Genomic DNA, 21,898 nt, shown 5'->3' with positions numbered 1-21,898 from the left:
AAGGCGTTGGGCGCAGCCGCGTGTCCGGTGTGTGTGCGGGGCCGTTAGCGGCCGCGCCGATGGGGCCGCGCCTGGCGCTGCTGGCGGCGCTGCTGGGGCTGCTGCGTGAGTCACACCGGCTGCCCCGGTCCCCCGGTCCCCCGCTGCCCCCGCCGCCTTCCCCCCATCCTGCTGCGCTGCAGCCCCGGGGGGCAGAGCCCCCAGCCCTCCCGTGCGAAGGGACACCTGCTGGGGAGTGATGTCACGTCCTGGAAACTGACGTCATGTGCTGGAAGCTGACGTCACGGCCAGTGGCAGCAGCTCACCCAGGGCCCGAGCCCGGTGCGGTGGCTGGTGACAGCCCGGGGGGACAGCGGCCCGGGGGGACAGCGGCCCCGGGGTTCCTGGTGTAGGACCCGGCTGTCCTGGGACGGCGAATTGTCCGTCCTGCTGGGCGGGGACACGCGGGGCCGGACTGTCCTCCCAGCACAGCCCAGCTCCCACGGGAGAAACCGGGAGGGTTCTGCGCTGCCTGAGTTTGTGCTTTTGAGAACCGCTAAGCCCCGTTCCGGGGCCGAGGGGCCGCAGGCGCCGCTAACACCTCTGTCTGTGCGGGAGCGTTGAGGTGGGTGGGTTTGTCTGTCTGCTGAGCGTGCGGAGCTGCGTGACGTCGCGGTCTGTACCGCGGGGACACTGGTGCCCGCAGGGACGGTGCAGGTGTCGTGGACGTTTACCGCGGGGTTGTGGATGCGTGGGGGTGACTGGCTCCTCCAGCCCATTTCTGGTCCTGATGCGAGGTGGGTTTGTCCAGCTGGAGCTTGTTCCCATGTTCCCATCACACAGTGCTCGTGCTCCTGGACTCTGATCCAGCAGCAGGAAGTGATTTGGGGTTTTTTATGCAAGTGTGCACTTTAAAACAAAGTGTGGGTGAGTGATAGCAGGGGGGAAAGAAGAGCTGCTAACCCTCTGTGGGCAGAGAGCGCGTCTGTCCGTGTGGCTGTAGAGGTGTCTGGCACACGTGTATGTAGTTCTGATGTGGCTGATGGGCACAGCCAGGGGGGTGATAATCTGTGATTAAAAGTAAGAACAAATTATTTCTCTAGATTCGCAGATGCTGCTGCACATCACGGTTCCGCAGAGGGTGCTCTCCAGTACAGCCGGACAGACGGTACTTAATAGCCAAGTTACCTGGTGTTTGTGCGCGAGCGGCTGTACACGCGGGGGTGTGCTGCGCGGCAGCCGGGTGTGACCGGGTTTGTAGCTGCACCCAGAGCACGGTTCTCCGTAGTCAGTGTTCCTGATTCTCCCTTTCTCTGCCTTTTGCACTCGGAAGGACGCGGTGTCCTACGTCCTCAGCATAGAGGGGAAGCCGTACACCATCCGCCTATGGCAGCAGTGAGTGCTGGGATGGGGCTGCGGGCGACCCCTGCCTGCAGGCGACCCCTGCCTGCGGGCGACCCCTGCCTGCGGGCGACCCCTGCCTGCGGGTGATCCCTGCCTGCGGGTGATCCCTGTCTGTGATCCCTGTCTGCAGAGAGATCCCTGCCTGCGGGTGATCCCTGCCTGTGGGTGATCCGCAAGTCCGCAGGCGATGCGCACGAGTGCCGTGGGGTTCTGGATCTGCCAGTGCAATGGTGCAGGCTGCACGACCTGGAATAAGCTCAAAAACTCTAAATGGATTACAGAGCATTTCCAGTGGATTTTATTGTTTTCCTGTTCCAGATTCTTTTTATCCGATGATTTCAAGGTTTACTCATATGACGAGAAGGGATCCTTGCGCTCCAACTCGCCCAGTATCAAGGTAATGCAGGCCCGCCTGGTGCTGCTGTTCTGGGGCAGCCTGTGCTGGGTGTTTTGGGGATGTTGGTGGTTATTCCGGGGGATCGGTGCTTGCCCTCTCTCCACAGTTTTGCATCCTAATCAGGGCAGGGAGTGCTGGGGTGAAACAAAAAGTTTTCCTTGCAAATGCATGGTCAGATTCACATTTGTGAAGGTTTTTGGAGTCGCTGAGCTTGCTCGGTTCAAAGCTTGTAATCCTGACCGTGGCTCCACGTCCTACGGAGGGACCAGAAGAGTCACCGCCCCGGCAGTGCAGCTCAGCCCCGGGCAGTTCCCTATTGTGAGGAAACTGCATCCTTGCACTGGGGTTCGTTTGTAATTACTTGGGTCAAAGAGATTGTCCACAAAATCCCTGTTGTGCTGTCACCTACTGGAGTCACCTTCCCGGCCACGGAAGGGGCTCCTTGTCCTCTGTCGCGGTGCAGGGCGGCTGCTACTACCAGGGGTACATCGAGGGCGTCCCCAGCTCCACCGTGACCCTCAGCGTCTGCTCGGGGCTCAGGTACCGAACCGCCCCCCCCGCGCTGCCGTTGGTGCCGCCGGGCACTGCCGCACTTGCCTGGTGGCAAACGGCCGGTGCCGTCCCGCGGGCAGGGGCTTGCTGCAGTTTGAGAACGTCACCTACGGCATCGAGCCCCTGGGTCATTCTCCCGTGTTTGAGCACTTCGTGTATCAGGTGAGGGATGAGAACGTGGCAAATGCCGCCTTTGCCAGCAGCCACCCCGACAGGGACCCGGTGGGTCTGGCGACGGAGGAGGTGGACGAATCTCATGGAGATGACGAAGTGAGTTGGCGTTGGTTCTCGCGGTGGTGCTGATGTCCCTGTCACACGAGGAGGGGTCCGGTCACGCAGAAAGCTCCTAGAAGGAGTGCCAGTGTTGCGATGGGGTGTCGCGGGGGCTGTTGCCCATCTAGTGCCTACAAGAGGCATCGCAAGGGCTACGGGAGTTGTTGATGGGTCTGTGAAAGCCGAGGGTATTTCTCCCTCCAGCTTGCAGACACTTGGCAGCAACGTGGTGGCTGCTTCAGCCACGGGGTTCGTGTGGGTGTCCCACAGTTGTCCCAGACATGTCAGCACTTCTTACGCTTCATGACTGAAATGGAGAAATTAATTATTAATGGTGAAGATTTTTTTCCAGCCAGTGCCCAAGTTCCAGAGAGAGCTGGCGCTCCACATCATTTTGGAAAGGGCGTTGGTAAGTCTGCGCCACTCAGTTCCCGTTCTGTGTTGGTTTTCTCTGCCCTTGCTGTGCCGAAGCTTCACCGCGGTGTCCGCGTGGTCCCGCTGGTCTGTGCCGCGGGGCGCGTGTCGGTGGGCGCCAGCTGCCCCGTGTGCCTCAGCATCCCGAACACACGAGAGACAACCTCGTGTCATCTTTCAGTACGAGCACCTGGGTGAGGATGACTATGTTGTGACACAGAAGATAGCTCAAGTCTCCAGCTTGCTCAACAGCGTAAGTCTTTCCTGATTTAGATGTTTGTTATGTGCTAATAAGAACAAACAGTTAAACGGTGCTTGAAATGAAGCACATGGGAACAGCCACTTCTCTCCTTAAACGTTCAGATGTTCAGGTATCTCAATCTGACGGTGACGCTGTCCTCCATGGGGGTCTGGATGGACAACAGCACGTTCAGGGCCATGGCGGCTGGACAAGAAGCGCTGGCATGGCTGCTGAAGTGGAAGAGGACCAGCCACGTTCTGAAGCCACACGAAATGCCGTACCTGCTCCTGTAAGAACAAATCGTCAGCATTATTTAAGAGCAGACAGTAACAGCCTGCTCAGACTCACCCACCTTTGAACGACAGACATTGTGTGAGCGTGGTGCCTCTTGTGAAAATTAAGTGGCATTGCGGTGCGGTGTTGCAAACAAGCGTGATGTCCCGAGCTGGCCGGGCTGGCAGCGGCGGGCGTCCCCTGCGTTCCAGGTACCGGCAGCAAGCGGCGTTCGTGGGCGCGATGGTGCCGGGACAGGCGTGTTGGAGGGAGGCGTCTGGCGCAGTGGCCGTGGTACGGTGACAGGGACGGTGACGCCTGTGTCCCACCCCTGCTGGGGTCACCACAGGGACAGCGGCCGGACAGCCCTGCTCTCTCCTCCTGCAGCTTCAGGGCACCGTGACACTGGAGTCCTTCTCCATCCTGCTGGCGCAGATGCTGGGGCGCAGCCTGGGCATCGGCTACGACAGGTCCCCGGCGTGTCGCTGCCCCGCGCCCGTCTGCGTCATGAGCCCCCAGGCGCTGTGAGTGGGTCGGGGCGCGATGGATGGGGCAGGTGGGGAGACGGGACCCCGGCAGCTGGGTGAGAGAGTGAACGTGAGCAGATGTCTGCCCATGCACACGGATAATCGCTTTGTTTTAGACATTCCAGTGGGGCAAAAGCCTTTAGCAGCTGCAGCGTGGCGGACTTTGCGCAGTTCCTGAGGCACAACAGGGACTGTCCGTTCATCAGGCAGGTTCTGCCCCAGCTCTCCTACCGCGGAGCCACCGTCTGCGGCAACGGCGTGGTGGATCCGGGCGAGCAGTGCGACTGCGGCACGGCCGAGGTGGGTGCCGCCTGTCCCGGGCTGCGTACAGCACACGTGCAGCGTTCTGCTCGTCTCTCGGCCCCTCTGAGCGCTGTTTGGTGCGAGCATGGGGCTCAGTCATCCTGCAGCAAATAGTGATTCCTGGTGTGTTTGCAGAGCTGTCTGTTAGACAACTGCTGTACTCCCCAGTGCACGTTCAAACCGGGAGTGAAGTGCTCCGTGGGATTATGCTGTGAAAAGTGCCAGGTAGGCTGCGTTCAGTACTGTCAGAGGTTGAGGCCATTTGTCAGCCTTGGAGCAGCAGCAGTTTCTGTACCAGCACCACCAGCCAGCTCTCTGGTTTTGCTCAGATGGGCATCTCCAGATAATCTTAACGATATTTGTGCTGCACTTTGTCTCCTCTGGGTTGTGTTGTGATAAATGTCAGGTAAGGCAGGTTTTTATGATTATCACAAGATCATTACTCATTTTGGGGGAAATAACATGAAGAATGGACAAGCTTTGCGCTGGGCAATGGCAGCGGTTCCTGGGGAAGGGTTTTCCAGCTCAGCTCCAGGGTCCCCGTGAGGAGGAACGTCCCTGGGGAGGGGTGTCCGGGCAGGGGTGCTGAGCAGAGCCCGTTGTGTCCCCAGCTCAAGCGCCAGAACGCTCCGTGCCGCCCGCCCGCCGACGCGCAGTGCGACCTGCCCGAGCTCTGCGACGGCTCCTCCGCGTCCTGCCCGCCCGACCTGTACGTGCAGGACGGGCACGACTGCGAGCGCGGCACCGGCTACTGCTACAAGGGACGCTGCCGCTCGCCCGACCTGCAGTGCCAGCGGCTCTACGGGAGAGGTAACTGGCGGTGTTGGTGGCACCAGCGCAAACCCGGAGCTGCGGGGCTGGCGTGGGGCAGACGGCGGGATCCGCGTGGTGCGCGCTCGCCCTCTCTCCTAAACCTGCAGGTGCAAAAAATGCTCCTTCGGCCTGTTATGAAGAGGTCAACAGTCAGCAGGACAGGTTCGGGCACTGTGGCAACGACCCGAAGAGCGGCTACAAGCCCTGTTCCTGGCCGTAGGTTTCATGGGAATGCAAAGTGTTGAATTGGGAATACATATTTAATTTGTGCTTCCTTTTACTGTGGCTGCAAATAACTTTGAGAAGGCTGCCTTGGGTATGTATTCCTTTTGCTGGGTGGAATTGAGCTGCCGTGTTCGCTCCAGGCGTTCACTGAACGGTGTTGCAGAGAAACCTGAGCGCACGCCCAGCTGTGTGTTTGGCGTCTGGTGGTTCACAGCACGGCTCCTCTCCTGCTGTCAGGGATTCAGCTCTTCTGAAATGTCCCGTTTCCTTTTGTGTGCATCGCCCTCCCCGCGCTGTGCACCTCAGCATCTCCAGCACCGCGATCCATCAGGTGCTGTGCGTACCGCTCTAATTTGTTGTGCTAACAAATCTTGTAGGAATCTGGCGTGTGGAAAGTTAGTATGTACGTACCCGAATCGGATTCCCTTCAAAAGAGTCAAGGGTGCCATAATTTACGCTCATGTGCAAGAACATCTGTGTGTGTCTTTCGATTTTATGCGTGGCCCCACGGTGCCGGATCCTCTCCTGGTGAAAGATGGCACGAAATGTGGTCCAGCAGAGGTGAGGAATGGTGCACGAGCATCTGGAAATGGCATCTAATTATCACGACTGTAACAGCCCTAGAAGTCGTTGCCGTTTTGCAGTGTGAGTTAAGGTGGTCTGTACTTGTGTTTTTAGCAATTATTACCAGCTCTTTCGACTTTTAATCATTCTTCGAGGCTATGAATCCTTTGTAGAGTTATGGCAAGCATAGTAAAGGGTGATGAAAAAGCGCCCAGCAGGATTTTTGTCCATTTGTTCTTTCAGGTTTGTATCAATGGCACGTGCCACCCACATTCGGTCCTGAAGTACGACTGCAACGCGCAGGAAAAGTGCAACGGGCATGGAGTAAGTGCCAGCGGCGCAGCCGAGTCAGTGCTGGTGGTCTGGTGGAAACTGCTAAGAACAGAGCGGTTCTGGCAAGATCCCACGGGGGCTCGGCTGTGGACCGCTAGGCCTGTGATTTGGGGCAACGCTTGTTCACTGGAATCATCGCGCAGTAATGCGTCATCATGGGAGCAATTATGTGAGATTACCCAAGTTACTTGCTATTCCAAGTGAAAAATAAGTGAGATAAAGGAGCGTGGAGCGTGTGCTTGTCTAGATGAGCAGAAAACTGGAAAAAGAGTATCTAGAGAGGATTTAACTGACATCATTGAAATAGCGTTGGAAAGGATCAGTGTCGCTGTGTGGGAGGCAGTGTGGTGAACAGCAGAGCGGGGACACGGGGACAGGCGGAGCGGGGCTGTCACACGGGTGACACGGATGTTGGCTGTGACCTGTCACACGGGTGTCATGGATGCTGGCTGTGACCTGTCACAGAGGTGGCATGGATGCAGGCTGTGACCTCTCACACGGGTGTCACGGATGCAGGCTGTGACCTGTCACAGAGGTGGCATGGATGCAGGCTGTGACCTGTCACACGGGTGTCATGGATGCTGGCTGTGACCTGTCACACAGGTGTCACAGGTGCTGGCTGTGACCTGTCACACGTGCTGATGGGCTGGCTGTGACCGTGGCACGGGGGTGCAGGGGTGCGGGCGAGAGTGGGGTCAGGATTTTACAATGAGGGGTGTTTTCTGCCCACCCTGGCTTTTGCAGGTCTGCAATAACGAGAAGAACTGCCACTGTGACCCGGGCTGGAAGCCGCCTTACTGCAAGACTCAGGGATCCTCTATTCGCGGTAGCACCTACAGGGGGTCGCGTGCCGGTGGGTGCCGCAGCCGGGCTCCGGGTGCCCCGTGGCGTTGCCAGCCGGCAGTTCCCGCAGCCTCGCAAGCGGGCTGGTCAGGCTGGCGGCTGAGCAGACGGCCCATGGCATCGCCCGGCCTGGCCTGGAGCTCCACCCGTGCCGCTCTCCCCAGGTGATGGCACCAAAAGATCCCGCCTGGCCATGCTGAGGAACGGGCTGCTGCTGGGCTTCGCCATCCTCTTCCTCACTCTGTCCTGTAGCGGCATCGCGATTTGCAAGTGGAGGCGGTGGAAAAACGCGAAGAGGGGACAGCAAACAGATGGGTAAGCTGGTATTAGTTACCTAATGCAGATCCTCCATCCGGGGGGGAGATGGGCAGGCACTAGTGGGAGCATGGAGTTACTGGAAAAGCTGGTGAGTGGGATTTGCAAGCTGGGCAGAGCCAGGAAGAGGTGTTGGGAGACAGCAACTGTTTGTTGGTAAACTGGGACCTGTTTGTTGGTCTTCAAGGGAAGAAACTAGCAAACAGATGTCTAAAATATACAAACATAAGCAAACCCAAGGGTGGGTTTCCTGGCACCAGTGCTGCCTGTGTGCAAGACCTGGAAAAAGGAGGCTTTTCGTTTGCTAATTCCTGGGGAAAACAAACTGTAGAGGGGAAAAGCGGGATACGGGGGAGCTGCGGGTCCCAGGGAAGACGGCGCCGCAGCTCCCCCTGTGCGATGTGCAGCAGCGAGCGCGGGCGGGCGGGGCCGGGCCGGGAGGGGACACGGGGACACTGCGGGGACACCGGGGCGGGCAGGGCCGGGCTGAGGCGCCGCTCCGGGGTTCCGCGCAGCCCCGCGCCAGAGGAGGACGCGCCCGGCGGCGGCCGGGACACGGAGTCGGACACAGAGGCGGACACGGAGACGGAGCTGGACACGGAAACGGAGCTGGACATGGACAAGCCGGAGCCAGACGCGGAGCCGGGGCTGGAGCGGGACACGGGACGGGAGCGAGACGCGGGGCCAGAAAGGGACACGGGGCTGCAGAAGGACACAGGACCGGAGCGGGACATGGGACGGGAGCGGGACGCGGGGCTGCAGAGGGACACGGGACTGCACAGGGACGCGGGAAGTGAGCGGGACAGGGGGCTGCACAGGGACACGGGACGGGAGCAGGGCGCGGGTCTGCACAGGGACACGGGACGGGAGCGGGACGCGGGGCTGCAGAGGGACACGGGACTGCACAGGGACGCGGGAAGTGAGCGGGACAGGGGGCTGCACAGGGACACGGGACGGGAGCAGGGCGCGGGTCTGCACAGGGACACGGGACGGGAGCGGGACGCGGGGCTGCACAGGGACACGGGAAGGGAGCGGGACGCGGGTCTGCACAGGGACACGGGACGGGAGCGGGACACGGGGCTGCACAGGGACACGGGACGGGAGCGGGACGCGGGTCTGCACAGGGACACGGGACGGGAGCGGGACACGGGGCTGCACAGGGACACGGGACGGGAGCGGGACGCGGGTCTGCACAGGGACACGGGACGGGAGCGGGACGCGGGGCTGCACAGGGACACGGGACGGGAGCGGGACGCGGGGCTGCACAGGGACACGGGACGGGAGCGGGACGCGGGGCTGCACAGGGACACGGGACGGGAGCGGGACGCGGGGCTGCACAGGGACACGGGACGGGAGCGGGACGCGGGGCTGCACAGGGACGCGGGGCCGGAGAAGGGCGCGGGGCCGGTTCCGGGGCCGCGCCGCGGGCACTAATAAAGGCGTTGGGTGCACCCGCGTGTCCGGTGTGTGTGCGGGGCCGTTACCGGCAGGTGGGGCCGTTGGCGGGGAAATGAGGGCGGCGCTGGGGCTGCTGGGGTTCCTGGGGCTGCTGGCGCTACAGGTGAGGGCAGAGCCGGCTCCCAGGGTTCCTCTGCGCACCCGGACCTACATCATCCACATCGAGAAGCAGCCCCGCACCGTGCAGCTGCGGCAGCAGTAAGTGGGGCGCAGCAGTGAGCGGGGCGCAGCAGGCCGGCAGTGCAGCCCCCGGCCCCTCTGCAGCCCCCAGCGCTGCACAGGGTCACGGCTGGGGATCAGGCAGGGCCACTGCCTTGTGCATTGGCCACCACGTGTGGCCACGGTGCCCACAGCAAGGGTGTCTTCTGTTTTGCACGTAGAGTGTTTTTGCCAGAGGATTTCCGGATCTACACCGTTGGCCGAGGGGGACTCGCGAAGTCTGAACTGGCTCATGTCAAGGTAACAGTTCCTGTGTGCTGCGCTCAGCATCTCCACAGGAGCTGTGGACGGGCTTCAGGAGAACCGTGTGGAGCAGAGACCCCTCTGCAAGCAGTGCCCGATACAGCCCTGTTCTCCCCATTACGGTGCCAGCTGGAACATTCTTGAGGCACCAAACCCTTGGCCATGGCTCCCAGAGGAGCTCACAGGGCTGTGCCGGTCCCTGCACGCACTGTGTGCCCGTCCTCTGTGGGGACAGGCGCCGCCGTGCGTGTGCCCGTCCTCTGTGGGGACAGGGACCGTAGTGCGTGTGCCCGTCCTCTGCGGGGACAGGTGCCGCAGTGCGGGCGGTTGCAAGGTCTGGTGCCTGCACGCTGCAGCGCTCCCCAGGTCTGTGGGGAGAAGGCACCGAGCCCTTGGCACAATCCTTCCAGCGCGACTGCTTCTACGAAGGCAGCATCGAGGGTTTCTCCATTTCGCTCGTGGCACTTAGCGCCTGTGCCGGCCTGAGGTAAAGCGGCTGTCTCTGCGTGGGGAACCGGCGTTCGTGGGGCACCGCGCGCTGTCCGTGTCGTCCCGAGGTGGCAGAGGAGCCATTCCTGCTGCTCTGCACCTTTGCTTTCCAGTGGGCTCCTGCAGCTCATGAGTGTCAGCTATGGGATCAAGCCTCTGGAGGCTTCGGCCGACTATCAGCACCTTGTATACCCCATGGTGAAAGAAAACCTAGCGACTCAGCTGTTCCTACACAACAGCTCTCTTGTCTGGACTGGGAAGGTGTTGCTGAAGTCGGAGAACACAACAGAGGTGAGCGCGCGTCCCGGCCGGCTGGTCTGCAGTGGGGTGGTGGCCACAGACATGGGAGATGTGCAGCCGAAGGATGAGGATGTCGTGTTGTGATGATGCGAGCCAGGGGCTGCTCGTCCTGCAGCTCCACGTGGCCCTGAAGGGCAGTAACCGACCTCAAGGTCTCCTTTGCAGAGCCGCTAAGAACTGCAGCAGCTCTGCACCAATGTGTGATGGTTTGGTTTTGTTGTTTGTTTGGTTTTGTCTGTTTTTTTTTTGTTTAGTTTGGGTTTTTATTTGGTTTTCCTAAAGAATAAGCAAGCTGTCAGCAGCTCCTCTCGGTATGTGGAAATGCACGCGGTTTTGGACAAGCTTCTGGTAAGTCTTTGCATCTTCTCCATGGTAAATTGTTACCTGTGGAAAAAACTGTGTGCAGCAAGTCTGTATCTCCAAGAGAACGTCGAGGGCGATTTGCATGAGGCTTGAGAGCCTCCACACAATGGAACTAAGTCCCTTGGGCACAGACAAGTACACGCTGTGGCAGGGAGCACAGCCAGCGCGCTCGGGGAGTTTGCCTTGCTCAGCGCCCCGACGTGCTCTTGTGTTTGCCGCCTTTCAGTATGACTATATGGGAGCAGACAAGGATGCTGTGACAGCCAAGATGGTGCAGCTTTTCAGCTACCTGAACAGTGTAAGTGGCTTGGGTCGCATCCTGAACGTGCACGGGAAGAGCGCAGCAGTGGTGCAGATAAGAGCCCGCAGCCAAAGCAGCGGGAGGCTGCAGCGCCCTGTGCACCAGCAGATGCACCAGCACCCTTTGCCTCCTGCAGATGTTTTCTCACTTCAATGTGACGATAGTGCTGTCTTCTCTGGAGTTCTGGACAGAAGACAACAAAATCCCAACCACTGGAAGTGCTGAGGAGATGCTGCAGGAATTTTTGCAGTGGAAAAATGTGCATCGTGTGTTGCAGCTGCAGGACGTAACGTTCCTATTTCTGTAAGATCAGGATGGGTGTGTCAGCGTAGAAACAAAAGGAAGGTGAAGGTGCCCTTAGTACCGTGTGTTGGACCGAGTCTGGTCTGTTCCCAGTTACAGGAATCAGTCCCGTTACGTAGGGGCATCTTCTGCGAGGAAAGCGTGTGTCAAAAACCAGGCTGGAGGGGTTGCCTTGGTACGGTACACTGAGTTGTCTGTCTGTCCGTCCCCGTAACCTCCTGTGCCCATAGGTGAGGTGCTCCCCGGTGCCCCCGGCAGCGGAGGCTCCTCCGGGTGGGAGCGGAGCCCCTGGTGAGGCCGCGGAGGTGCCTGGAGCAGCTGGGTGCCGGGGCTGCGGGTGCAGGAGCCCCCGCGCCCAGCAGAGCCCGCGGGAAGGTGCCGGGGCACGGCAGTGACACGGGCTGAGGCGGGTCCTTGTCCCCTGCAGTACCACAGCACTGCGACGCTGGAGACCTTTGCAGTCATCGTGGCGCGGCTGCTGGGGCGCAGCCTGGGCATGGCGTACGAGAGGCCCCGGGGCTGCCGCTGCACCGTGGCCGCCTGCGTGATGCAGAACAGATCGGAGTAAGGCTCCTGACTCTCGGTGCGCGGGCGGGGGCTGATGCGATGGCACTAGAGATCTGGTCCCACCGGGTGTGCGCGGTGCCTGTCTGTGTGACACCGCAGAGCAGGGGACGTGTCCAGGGGCGGAGGGGGCAGCTCCTGGGGGCCATGGGGAGCAGCCGCCCATGTTACCGACACCTTCTGTGGGCAGGAGGAGCCACACAGCCCAAAACGCAGCCTGTGGTGACAACAGCCCTGTCCTTTGCCTTGCAGACTCGCAAATGGGGTGAAAGTCTTCAGCAACTGCAGCATAAAAGAGTTCCAGCGTTTCCTCGCCGCCGGGGAAGGGCAGTGCCTGCTGAACAGACCAGCTCTGGACACGATGTATAAAGTTCCCATGTGTGGCAACAAGGTGGTGGAGCCGGGAGAGGCCTGTGACTGCGGCACGGCAGAGGTTGGTGTGGAGCCTTGGGACAGCGGGAAGATCCGAGCCGCCTGTTGTCCCTCGGAGAGGCAGAACCTCTCCCGACTGTCCCCACCGGTCACCTCCAGGAATGCCAGCGTGACCCGTGCTGCACCACTGGCTGCAAGATGCGCAGAGGGATGCAGTGTGTGGCGGGACCATGCTGCCGGCACTGCCAGGTGAGTCCTGCGGCAGGACGGCCCCGCGCCAGCACCGCTCACAGGCACACCTGATGTGTACAGGAATGTGACGGGGAACGGGTGACGGAGCGTCCAGCTGGCGGGGCTGCCCGCCGCGCTGATGGGGAGGGCCAGCGAGTGCCGCAAGGCGAGGGGAGCGCTGTGAAGGGCTGGGGCCAAGCAGGGGCTTGTGTCCCAGGAAGGGAATTTTAGGGCTCAGGTATTGTGCCAGCTCCCAAACCACAGAGGTGGCAGAGATGCCGCCTTTACAGCCACGTGAGACTTGTAGCCACATCGCCTGGTTTGGCCTTCCCAGCTGGGCAGCGGCTTATGTCCCAGCTGTAAAATATTCTCCCCTCTCCTTCTCCCTCTTCTCTTTTTTCCTAATTCTGTTGAAACTCTATTCTGTTGAAATTCTTGTCTAATGTAATCGCTTTTCTTTCCTCTAGTTTATGAAAAAAGGCACGTTGTGCAGAAGCAGCAGCGAGGACGAGTGCGACCTGGAGGAGTATTGCAACGGCACCTCTGGGGAGTGCACACCCGACCTGTGGGTGATGGACGGGCACCCCTGCCACAGGAACACCGCCTTCTGCTACCGGGGGGTCTGCCAGACGGCCGACAAGCAGTGCCAGGATGTCTTTGGCCGCGGTGAGGGCGCTGGGCTGTGGGAGAAGGGGCTGGCTGTGCTGTGGGAAACGCAGAAACCTGGAAGGGAAGCGCTGAGGTGGGAAACCCTGTCAGCTCCTGCACAGACACGGCTCCAGGTGCCTGCGAGCGCGCGGGTGTCCCCGGGTGTCACCGAGTCGGGGTGCAGCGGGTGCTCGAAGTGGTGCTGCCCAGCCCCAGGGTGGACAGAGGCTCTTGGACAGGCCACGAGTGTTGTCGTGTGTTTGCAGGTGCCAAGGACGGGCCCTTTGACTGCTACGAAGAAATTAATAGCCAAAGGGACAGAATGGGACACTGCGGCTCCAGTGAGAGCGGTTACCAGCGTTGCGAGTGGAAGTGAGTGCCGCAGGACGGTGCCGGGGTGCACGATTCGTACCCGTGCAGAGTTGGGGAGCGTGTGATTTGAGGGGGGGTGTGGAAGGGCCCCGTGGAGGTGCAGGTGCTGTGTCTGTGCGCTGGGGATCTGGAGCTCTCCGAGCAACTGGGCTGAGCTGGCAGGACAGGGGTGGCTGTTGTCGCATCCTCTGCTCGCGATGGCTTCGCAGGGATCTCCGCTGCGGGAAGCTCGTGTGTGAATATCCGGGCTCCAAGCCCTTCACCAAGGAGAAGGCCACGGTGATTTACATGCGGGTGCAGAACAAGCTGTGTGTGACGCTGGACTACATGAAGCCTCTCACAGAGAGGGACCCCATGCTGGTGAAGGACGGCACCATCTGCAGCACCCGCAAGGTGCTGATCCCGGGCGCGTGGCAGCCCCCGGGGAGAAGGGAGGGCCGGCAGAAAGTGCCAGAGCCAGAGCCGGGTGCGTAACCCGCTGAGCCGGGGCTGCCCGTGTGCTTGTGCTGCAGATCTGCCAGAACCAGCAGTGCGTGCCCGCCGCCGTCCTCAACAACACGTGTGACACGCAGAACAACTGCCACAATCACGGCGTAAGTCAGGGCGCTGCGGGTTGTCTGTGCTTGGTTCGGCTCTCAGGAGCCGTCCCGGGGGTGGTGAGGCCAAAGCTGGCGGTGAGCACGGGGCGAGCGGCACGTGGGGCTCTGCCTGGCGCCGGCGCCCTGTGCCTGTGCCGACGTGAGGAGGTGCGGGCTCGACCCTCTGCTGTGAATCCTGCCCATCCCCATCTGTCACGCAGGTCTGCGATAACCAAGGGAAGTGCCATTGCCATCCCGGCTGGAAGCCTCCCATGTGCCAGGAGAAAGGTACGTTGGATGGGAGCGGTGACAGCCCATCCGCAGACGGTTCTGCGGCGACAGATTCCCATTCTGGTGGTGGCTTACCATGGCAGGGCCACGTAGGAAAGTGTCTGGGTCCTGTGGTCTGTCCCAGGGTGGGCTCAGAGGTGGTTTTGTTCCCTGTGCCTCCATGGAGGCCACACCAGGTTCAAGGACTTGCTGAAGCTGTGGCTGCCTCTGATCTTCTGCCTCTTCCTGCCTCTTGCCTTCTTGCTCGTCCTGCTGGAGCGAAGGAGAAGGGAGAAGCTTGATCTAGACAAGTGAGTTTGTTCTCTGCACCAGCGGCTGTTGGGGTGACGGCGGGTGGGTGGCACGGCGGTGGCAGCAGGAGAGCTGGGCTGTCACCGCGCAGCGTGCCCGGGGCGGGGACAGACAGCCAGGGGATGAGGCGGTGCCGCCATGGGGTCAGCAATGCGGGGAGGAGGATTTTGCTCCTTGCAGCTCTGGGAGTGACAGGAGCTGTGCTCCTCTAGGTCCCGCGCCAAGTCGAAACGCAAGGGCAATGTGAGCGCGGACAGGAAGGTGTCGCGCGTGTAGCGGAGCAGCAGGGAAGGATGTTGAAGTGTAAGTCATTGCCCACGTGGCTGGTTTTTTGCTTTGTGTTTGGCTTGTGTGGCGATGGCGCTGGAGCTGGCAGTGCGAACAGGGAACGCAGAAACCTGCCTTGATGTTGGCAGGGAAGTGGCCCTAGTGGGAGCATCCGTCTGGCGTGGGGGCACCGCAGGCACCGCGGGTGTTGGAGTCACGGGTGGGCAGGGGGTTTCTGTGACATGGGGGCTCCTGAGCACCTGCAGACGTGGCGGGTCAGAGCAGGCGTTGGAGGTGGCACTTGGCCAGGAAGGTGTCAGCGGACGGCAGCGAGTTGGTGTGAGCTCTGAGCCGGGAAGCTTGAGAGCTGCTGGCTGGGAGAAGGTGTGAGTGCGGAGGGAAGTCGGGTGGAGCGGCCCGGAGGGGCGCGGAGCAGTGGAGCTGTTGGTTATGCAGCTGGTGTGGTCTGCGACACCGTGTCTGCCCGGCAGGGTCCGGCCGCGGGGTCACAGTCCATGGAGAGCTGTGCAAGGGGACGCTGCAGGACAGCGGAGTGGACGCCCCCGGCCCCGGCTCAGGGCAAAGTGTCCGGCACCCTGTGTGGTGGTCACTGGAACCACATGTAGTGTGTCTCTTGTGGTGGTGGTGTTCAATAAAAGGTGTCTGGGATCTCTGAGGAGTTGTGTGATCCCTGGGCAGCACCGTGAGCCCCAGGGAGCGCAGAAGCCCCAGCTCTCATGCTGTTTGTGCCTCGTGTATCACTCCTGTGGGGACAAAGGTCCCCTGGCACCTTGTGGGGTGTCACAGCCTGGCAGGAGCTGTGGCAGCTCCTAGAGCCTCCGGCACACATCTGCCCTGCCAGGGCTGTACCCGGTGCCCGTGGGGGCTGCAGGTCCATGCCGTGGTGTGGGCTCCGTGCCGCGGTGTGGGCTCTGTACCGCAGTGTGGGCTCCATGTGGCACTCCCCAGGCTCTTCAGCCTCCAGCAAGATATGGACACAGACAGTCCCTGGTTCTTGCTTGGTTACTGCTGACCAAGGGCAGCACCCAGGACCTGAGTTTGGCATTGCCGGGGCCCTGGGGAAATCCAGCTGCAGAGACAGTGGCTCTGAGCCAACTCACGGCACCCTGGACCTTTGGTGCAGCCGCCCGTGGGAGCCCGGAGCCTCCCTGCTGCTCCGAGGGGATTCGGGGAAGAGCCGGATCACAGGAGCTTCCTCGAGCCGTCCCCAGAGGCGGATGCCCACAGGGACAGGGATCAACGTTTGCTCCACGACAATGCCTTATCGGCAACCTTTACCCGTGTTTGCTCGGCCACTGCGGCCATTGGGCAGCCAGACCGCGGCTGCCCCGGGACAAGGGGCGCACAGCGCTGGCTCAGCACGTCCCGGCAGCCCCAGCGTGTCCGACCCTGCGGCAGCGCCCGGCGATGGAGGCCGGTGACGGCACGGAGGAGACCGCGCGGCCCCTGGCACTGAGCAGCTTCCAGCTCTCCAAGGAGCTCGGCTTCCTCCTTCCCGATCCTCTGGTAAGAGACACCGTACCCGTGTGCCATGAGAGACAGGACAGAAAACAGAGGGGCTGGGGAGTGGCTTCCTGGTGGGGCTTCAATTTAATGCTGCTATATAACAGTTTATAAAAAGCAACAAGGAAGGCATGTGCTATTTTGAGTTAGGTAGTTTAATAGGACAAACCTCCTGCTTTAAAAGTTATTAAGCTGGCTGCAGCAAGCAGCACAGGGGAGAGGAGAAGGAGCTTTGCAATTCACACATTAGCCTCAGCTTCACAGGGTTTTGGGGAGCGGGAGGAGAGCAGCCAGACTGCAGATCTGCTGTCCTGGAAGCAGTGCCATTTGTCACGGGGCTCACCTTGCAGGGGGAGCTTGTGGGGACGGGCAGATGCTTTTTATCACCCATTAATTTGCAGTCACGCAGGCTGGTGTCCCAAGAGGGGGAACAGGACACAAACCATTAGCCATGATGCGCGAGGCTGGCTGGATGCTGGGAACTGGGAGCAGCGCCCGCTCCCCTCCCTTCCCGCGGGCACAGCCCTGCCCCAGCCCGGGAGAATTCTGCAAACGCGATGGAGGGGAGCAGTACCCCCGGTCCCCCCCGTGGCCCCCGCGCTGCCCAGACCCAGCAGCGACTCACACTGGGGGCTGGAGCGGCACTTTGGGTGTTGTGCTCAGCCGGCCTCGACTCCCAAGAGTTTACCCAGGGCTGGGCTTATCCCCGAGCCCTCTGTCCCTCTTGCTGTCCCAGCACGCTGCCCATCTGCATCCACACCCCTCCTCTCTCCCCAGGCAGAGCTGCCTGCGCCCTACGGTCCCTGGATGGAGATCGCCCATGACCTGCCGCAGCTCATCACCAGCCACCAGCTCCGCTCACGAGTTCACCAGGTACCCGTCTTATCGCTCCTGCCAAATCAGCATTAAATCCTGCAGTGGGGTCGGGCAGAGGATTGCAGGGGGACGGCAAAGGCAGGAGAAGCATGGGGAGGGTCTCGGCCCACTGGTGGGGGATGCTGGTGTCACCTGCCGTGTCCCTGGCTACTGAGCGTGTCCCTGCAGATGCCGCAGCTGAGCACCCGGCACCTCCGAGGGCACCGCGAGCTGCACTTGGCACATCTGGTGCTCAGCTTCATCACCATGGGCTACCTCTGGCAGGAAGGCGAGGAGGGCGCCGTGACGGTGAGAGCAATGCGGAGCGAGTTCACCGGCTCCCTGTGATCTGTGGGGCTCACCCCGCACAGCAAAGCCCCTTCCCCGGGGCTGCAGCAGGAGCATGACCAGCCCAGCAGTGTCCCTGTCTTGTCCTGTGCTTTGTGCCCTGCAGGTCCTGCCCCAAAATGTCGCTGTCCCCCTCTGGGAGGTCTCGCAGGCCCTCGGGCTGCCCCCCATCCTCACCCACGCAGACTTGGTGTTGGCCAACTGGAGGAGGAAGAACCCCAACGGGTAAACGGGCAAACGCAGGTGGGCTGAGTGCCGTTCTTCCCACGGTCGGGGCAGCAGCGATGAGCCTGACCAGGTTCCCATCGTGCACAATGGGGACAGTCACCCAACCCACCGAAACCCTGTTGCTGGGGTCTGTCTCAAGGGCGCAGACACAGGTGCCCAGTGGGGACCATGGTGTCTCTGGGACCATCCCCCAGGACGGAGCTGCCCACAGGCCGGCAGCTCGTTTGTGTCCCACAGAGCACAGCCTGGTGCTGAAACAATTTATAACATGTCGCTTTCTCTCTCCTTTTCTTATACATGTGCTGGCAACAACTGAAATGCCTTCAGGCCTCTGGAAATTGAGTAAGTATTTAAGATGCTTATTTATTTCTAACAGTATTAGTTTTGCTTGCCTTGGCCCAGCTCTCCGACACTGCGGGGCTCTGCTCAGGCTGCACCTATCTCGTGATAGACGAGCACAACAGCGGCAGCTCAGTCTCTGGCACACAAATGCCACTGCAACGGCAGCAGAGCGCCATGGCTGCGGCTGAGCCGCGCTGCTCCGCGCAGAGCCGGAACGCCGGGGCCAGCGAGTGCTGGGGAGGTCCAGATCCCCCGTGCCAAGCAGCCCCTCTCCCCGTTTGCTCTGTGCTGGTTTGGCTCTGCCCAGGGCGCAGGGAAGAGGCTCTGCAGCCCGGGGGGTTTGGCTCCCAGGGCTCAGAGGGTCCTGAGGTGCATGGGGAGACCCTGAGCAATCACCCCTCGACCTCACATGTGGCTGCTCTTGCAGGAACCTGGACACCATCTTCTCGCTGCCCGGGGGAGAGAGTCTGCGCGGCTTCATCCTCGTCACCCTCCTGGTGGAGAAGGCGGCCGTGCCCGGGATTAAGGTGGGGGTCTGGCTGGGTGAGCCGGCGGGGACGCGATGCCCTCCCGTGTCCCGCAGCTCTGTGCTCGCCCGGAACGCGCCCGGGCTGGGCTGGGAGGGAGCAGAGCCGGCGCAGGTGGGATCCAGAGCCATGCACACAGACATTCGTCCTCTCTCCTCTTCCTCTCGCAGGCGATCATCCAGGCCATCCATGCCATCCAGCAGCTGGACGAGGAGACCCTGCACAGAGCCCTGCGGGAGCTGGCCGAGGCCATCGGGGACATGAGCACGGCGTTGGGAAGGATGCACGGTAACAGCGGTACCTGGCGCCGGGGCAGCGTGTCCTCATGTCGCGGCGCACGTGTGTGTTTGCACAGACACGCTCACGCGTGGCCCCTAAAGCCTGTCTGGAGAGATGGAGCAGCAGGGGACCCTCCCAGGATGATATGAGGGGCTCAAGCACCCAAACGAGCCCGGGGTGCCAGGGGGACCTCACCGCGGGGAGGGGACGCCAGCACCATGCGCTGCGCCGGCCCTGCTCTGAGCACAGATTGGGGTTGTTCAGCTGCGGCGGGGGCAGCGCTGCCATGTGGGAAACGCTGGTGCAGAGGGAAATAACAGCTTTTTGCCTGCAGTAACAGCTGGGATCTGATTTCCTCCTAGATTATGTGGATCCTGTCGTGTTTTACTCCGTGATCCGGATCTTTCTGTCTGGGTAAGTGCGGTGCTGTCCCCTCCAGAGCCGGTGATGGTGGGCAGGGCAGGAGCGCGGCCAGGGGCGCCCCACGGCGCGGGTTTGCCGCCCCAGCCGCTCTGGGCTTCTCAGGGGCTGCTATTTCTGTTTCCCTTCAGCGTATCTCAGCATTCCTAAGTCAAAAGGCTCCATGCATCCTCATCAAGTTTCTCTCATTTTTTATCCCAGCTGACCTTGTCTTGATGGTCATCAGCCTGGAAAAACATGCCTTTTAAATTCCCTTCTGCTTATAAGAACTTCCCACTAGTAAAGGTTACTATAAATACAGCCCTGGGAGAGCTAAAAATACTATGGTATTTGATAATGAATCTATTTTCTCTCCATTTTGTGCAAAATCTGCTCCTCCAGTAAAACAGCCCCAGCAGCACCAAAAGCTTCATGAAATGGTGCATTCTTCAGAAGGTCAAGAGATATTTTTGTGCCAGGCACATCACCTCTCTGAAGTTATAACTCCTCCTGCCATTTGTGAGCGAGTATTTGTCCATTTTTGCACAACAGGCGCACAAGGCGGCTGACGGGCTCTGAGTTCACGGTGTGCACCGATGTGCCCGCTCCTGGGTCCCCGAGGCCAGGTGGTTGTTCTCTGCTGAAATAAACAAAGGCAGGCTGTCCTGTGCTGCCGTTAAAGACACGACCTCAAGAGTAACCAGAGCAGAGCAAAGCCATAGTGCAGGGGGCTCAGAGGAGCATTTGGGTGACTCTGCCAGGGCGGAGACCCACGGACTCAGGGATCCAGGGACTGGGTCGGGAAGGTTCTGCTCACTCTTGCCAGCCCAGGGTCCCTCTACCTGTTACCATTCCCCCCGCAGCTGGAAGGACAACCCGGCCCTGCCAGCCGGGCTGCTGTACCAGGGGGTGTGCGAGGAGCCCCTGGCGTTCTCGGGGGGCAGCGCGGCACAGAGCACCGTCCTGCACGCCTTCGACGAGCTGCTGGGCATCCAGCACGGCCCGGACAGCGGTGAGTCGCGCGCCTCCCTTTGGGCTGAGCGGCGGGGGCAGAGCCGAGCCAGAGCAACCCCCGCGGCACCCGTCTCAGCCCTCGCCCCCTCGCCGAGCCCAGCTGGGCCGAGGCGCTGCCCCGGTTTTAGGGAGGAAGCCTGTAAAGAAGGCTCTGACCGGCACCTCCTCACCGCTGGAAATTCCCAGAGGGACAGACTTTGCTTTTTGCATGTCAACTTTTTACTGAGCTTATACATAGGGACAGAGATGAGGGAGCAGAGTGATTTGGCTCATCCATCCACATGGCTTCACATGAGTCTGGCCCGCAGCTGAAAATATTTATCAGAAATTAGCAAAACCACTCTATTAGCAAAAAAAAACCAAACAAACCGCCAAACCAACCCAAACAACCCAAAACCAAAAGGGCTAAAACTTGCCTTTTAGGGTTAAGATGAGCCCTGACAGAGCATTGACCTAATATGGGTTTTCTTTCTCAATTAATCGGAGGCACAGTGACAGCACAGACGAGGCTCCGCGGCTGCGGCACCGCGGGGCACGGGGAAAGGTGCTGTGGGGCTTCACCCTCACAGAGTTAACTGGAGGGAAAATTCACTAACAGAGCTCTCACAGGAGAGCTGCAGAGGGTGAAACTCCTCGGTGGTTTCCACCATGGACCGAGTTGCAGACGCTGCATCTTGTTTCTGCCTGGGCGGGTGTCTTGCAGGCGCGTTCCTGCGCAGGATGCGGGACTACATGCCCCCGCCGCACCGCGCCTTCGTGGAGCGGGTCCGCCGGGCGCCCTCGCTGCGGCAGCACGTCCTGTCCTGCGGGGACACGCGGCTCCGCGCGGCTTTCAACCGCTGCGTGTCTGCGCTGGTGGACTTCAGGTCCTACCACATCGCCATCGTCACCAAGTACGTCGCTGTCGCGGCGGCCAAAGCCAAGGCAGAGCCGGGTGACAGGGGTGGCCCCTCCATGGGGAAACCCCCGTCTGCGCTGGACGCCAAAGGGACCGGTGGGTCCCACATCTTCAGCTTCCTGAAGAGCGTCAGGGACAGCACCAGGGACGGGATGATACCAGCCTGACTTGCCATGAGGGTTTGCAAAGTGATGCCCAAAGCAGGTGCAGGAGACCAAAGGGCATGAGCCAAAATCCAACTGCAGCGACCTTCACCACAAACCTCCTCTCAGCAGCCCCTGTCCCACCCACATGTCCGTGATGTGGGGAACGCGCTCTGTGTTGTTGAGGGAGAAGAGCGCTGCTGCGGATAACCCCCACAGGGCAGGCAGCGAGCTCTGCATCCTTCCATGGTACAGGGATGGGGGCAGCATCCCTCTGTGTTACAGGGATGGGGGCAGCATCCTTATGGGTGCAGCACCCTTTCGTGGCACCACAAAGAGCCGTGTTGGTCCAAGCCCTGCTTGCTGCACCCCACCAGTCTCGCTCCCCATAACACCCAGTGGTTACCGGACTAATAAAGCAGCAGTTCCCAAACCTGCGTCCTGTGTCCGTCACGGCGCCGTGTCCCCGCCGGCCCATCGCGACATCCCCGCACTTCTCCATCGCGAGGTGGCGGCAGAAAGCTGCTTTTGGCTCCGCCGAGCCGGCTCCCTGGCGGCAGAGGAACAAGGGGGAGGCAGGTAAAACAAAACACGG

The 21,898-nt window shown here is 60.9% G+C and overlaps 2 protein-coding genes across 20 annotated transcripts in view; one reads left to right on the top strand and one right to left on the bottom strand.

Annotated features, from left to right (window-relative positions):
• The first annotated feature begins 4 nt into the window (after positions 1-4).
• LOC102086320 (indoleamine 2,3-dioxygenase 2) lies at positions 5-21,736 on the top strand. 11 transcript variants are annotated; one of them, XM_065040781.1, is made up of 21 exons: positions 5-105; positions 1,083-1,147; positions 1,313-1,374; positions 1,702-1,780; positions 2,244-2,320; positions 2,413-2,602; positions 2,958-3,014; positions 3,201-3,272; positions 3,383-3,549; positions 3,746-3,827; positions 3,921-4,057; positions 4,177-4,360; positions 4,499-4,588; positions 4,975-5,173; positions 5,284-5,392; positions 5,779-5,962; positions 6,209-6,289; positions 7,043-7,151; positions 7,306-7,456; positions 7,972-9,112; positions 9,295-9,373. In XM_065040781.1, the coding sequence occupies exons 1-20, from the start codon at positions 60-62 to the stop codon at positions 8,888-8,890; spliced, it is 3,060 nt and encodes a 1,019-aa protein (XP_064896853.1). In that variant the 5' UTR covers positions 5-59; the 3' UTR covers positions 8,891-9,112; positions 9,295-9,373. The 11 variants fall into 11 exon arrangements, with proteins under 11 accessions (XP_064896853.1, XP_064896852.1, XP_064896851.1 ...); XM_065040780.1 differs by having other exon boundaries at positions 2,958-3,272; positions 4,267-4,360; XM_065040779.1 differs by having other exon boundaries at positions 2,958-3,272; positions 7,043-7,124.
• Positions 16,408-21,898, bottom strand: part of ZMAT4 (zinc finger matrin-type 4) — a 101,840-nt gene continuing 96,349 nt past the window's right edge. For 5 of the 9 annotated variants that reach the window (XM_065040813.1, XM_065040816.1, XM_065040805.1 and 2 more), the window contains 2 exons: positions 21,738-21,853; positions 16,408-20,570 (listed from right to left, as the gene is read on the bottom strand). In XM_065040813.1, the coding sequence (XP_064896885.1) occupies positions 21,754-21,853 (100 nt within the window). In that variant the 3' untranslated portion in view covers positions 16,408-20,570; positions 21,738-21,753. Of the gene's footprint in view, positions 21,854-21,898 lie in introns of all 9 variants that reach the window. The other 4 variants (XM_065040809.1, XM_065040808.1, XM_065040807.1 and 1 more) reach the window with 4 other exon arrangements.

Source organism: Columba livia, chromosome 25, assembly GCF_036013475.1.
Source record: "Columba livia isolate bColLiv1 breed racing homer chromosome 25, bColLiv1.pat.W.v2, whole genome shotgun sequence".
NCBI lineage: Eukaryota > Metazoa > Chordata > Aves > Columbiformes > Columbidae > Columba > Columba livia.
The sequence above is the reverse complement of the archived record's forward strand: the minus strand, read 5'-3'. Positions and strand labels throughout refer to the sequence as shown.

Coding starts and splice junctions, on each gene's coding strand:
- LOC102086320 (XM_065040778.1), top strand. CDS start 60: ATGGGGCCGCGCCTGGCGCTGCTGGCGGCGCTGCTGGGGCTGCTGC. Junction 1,781..2,243: donor CCAACTCGCCCAGTATCAAG/GTAATGCAGGCC, acceptor GTCGCGGTGCAG/GGCGGCTGCTACTACCAGGG. Junction 2,603..2,957: donor AATCTCATGGAGATGACGAA/GTGAGTTGGCGT, acceptor ATTTTTTTCCAG/CCAGTGCCCAAGTTCCAGAG.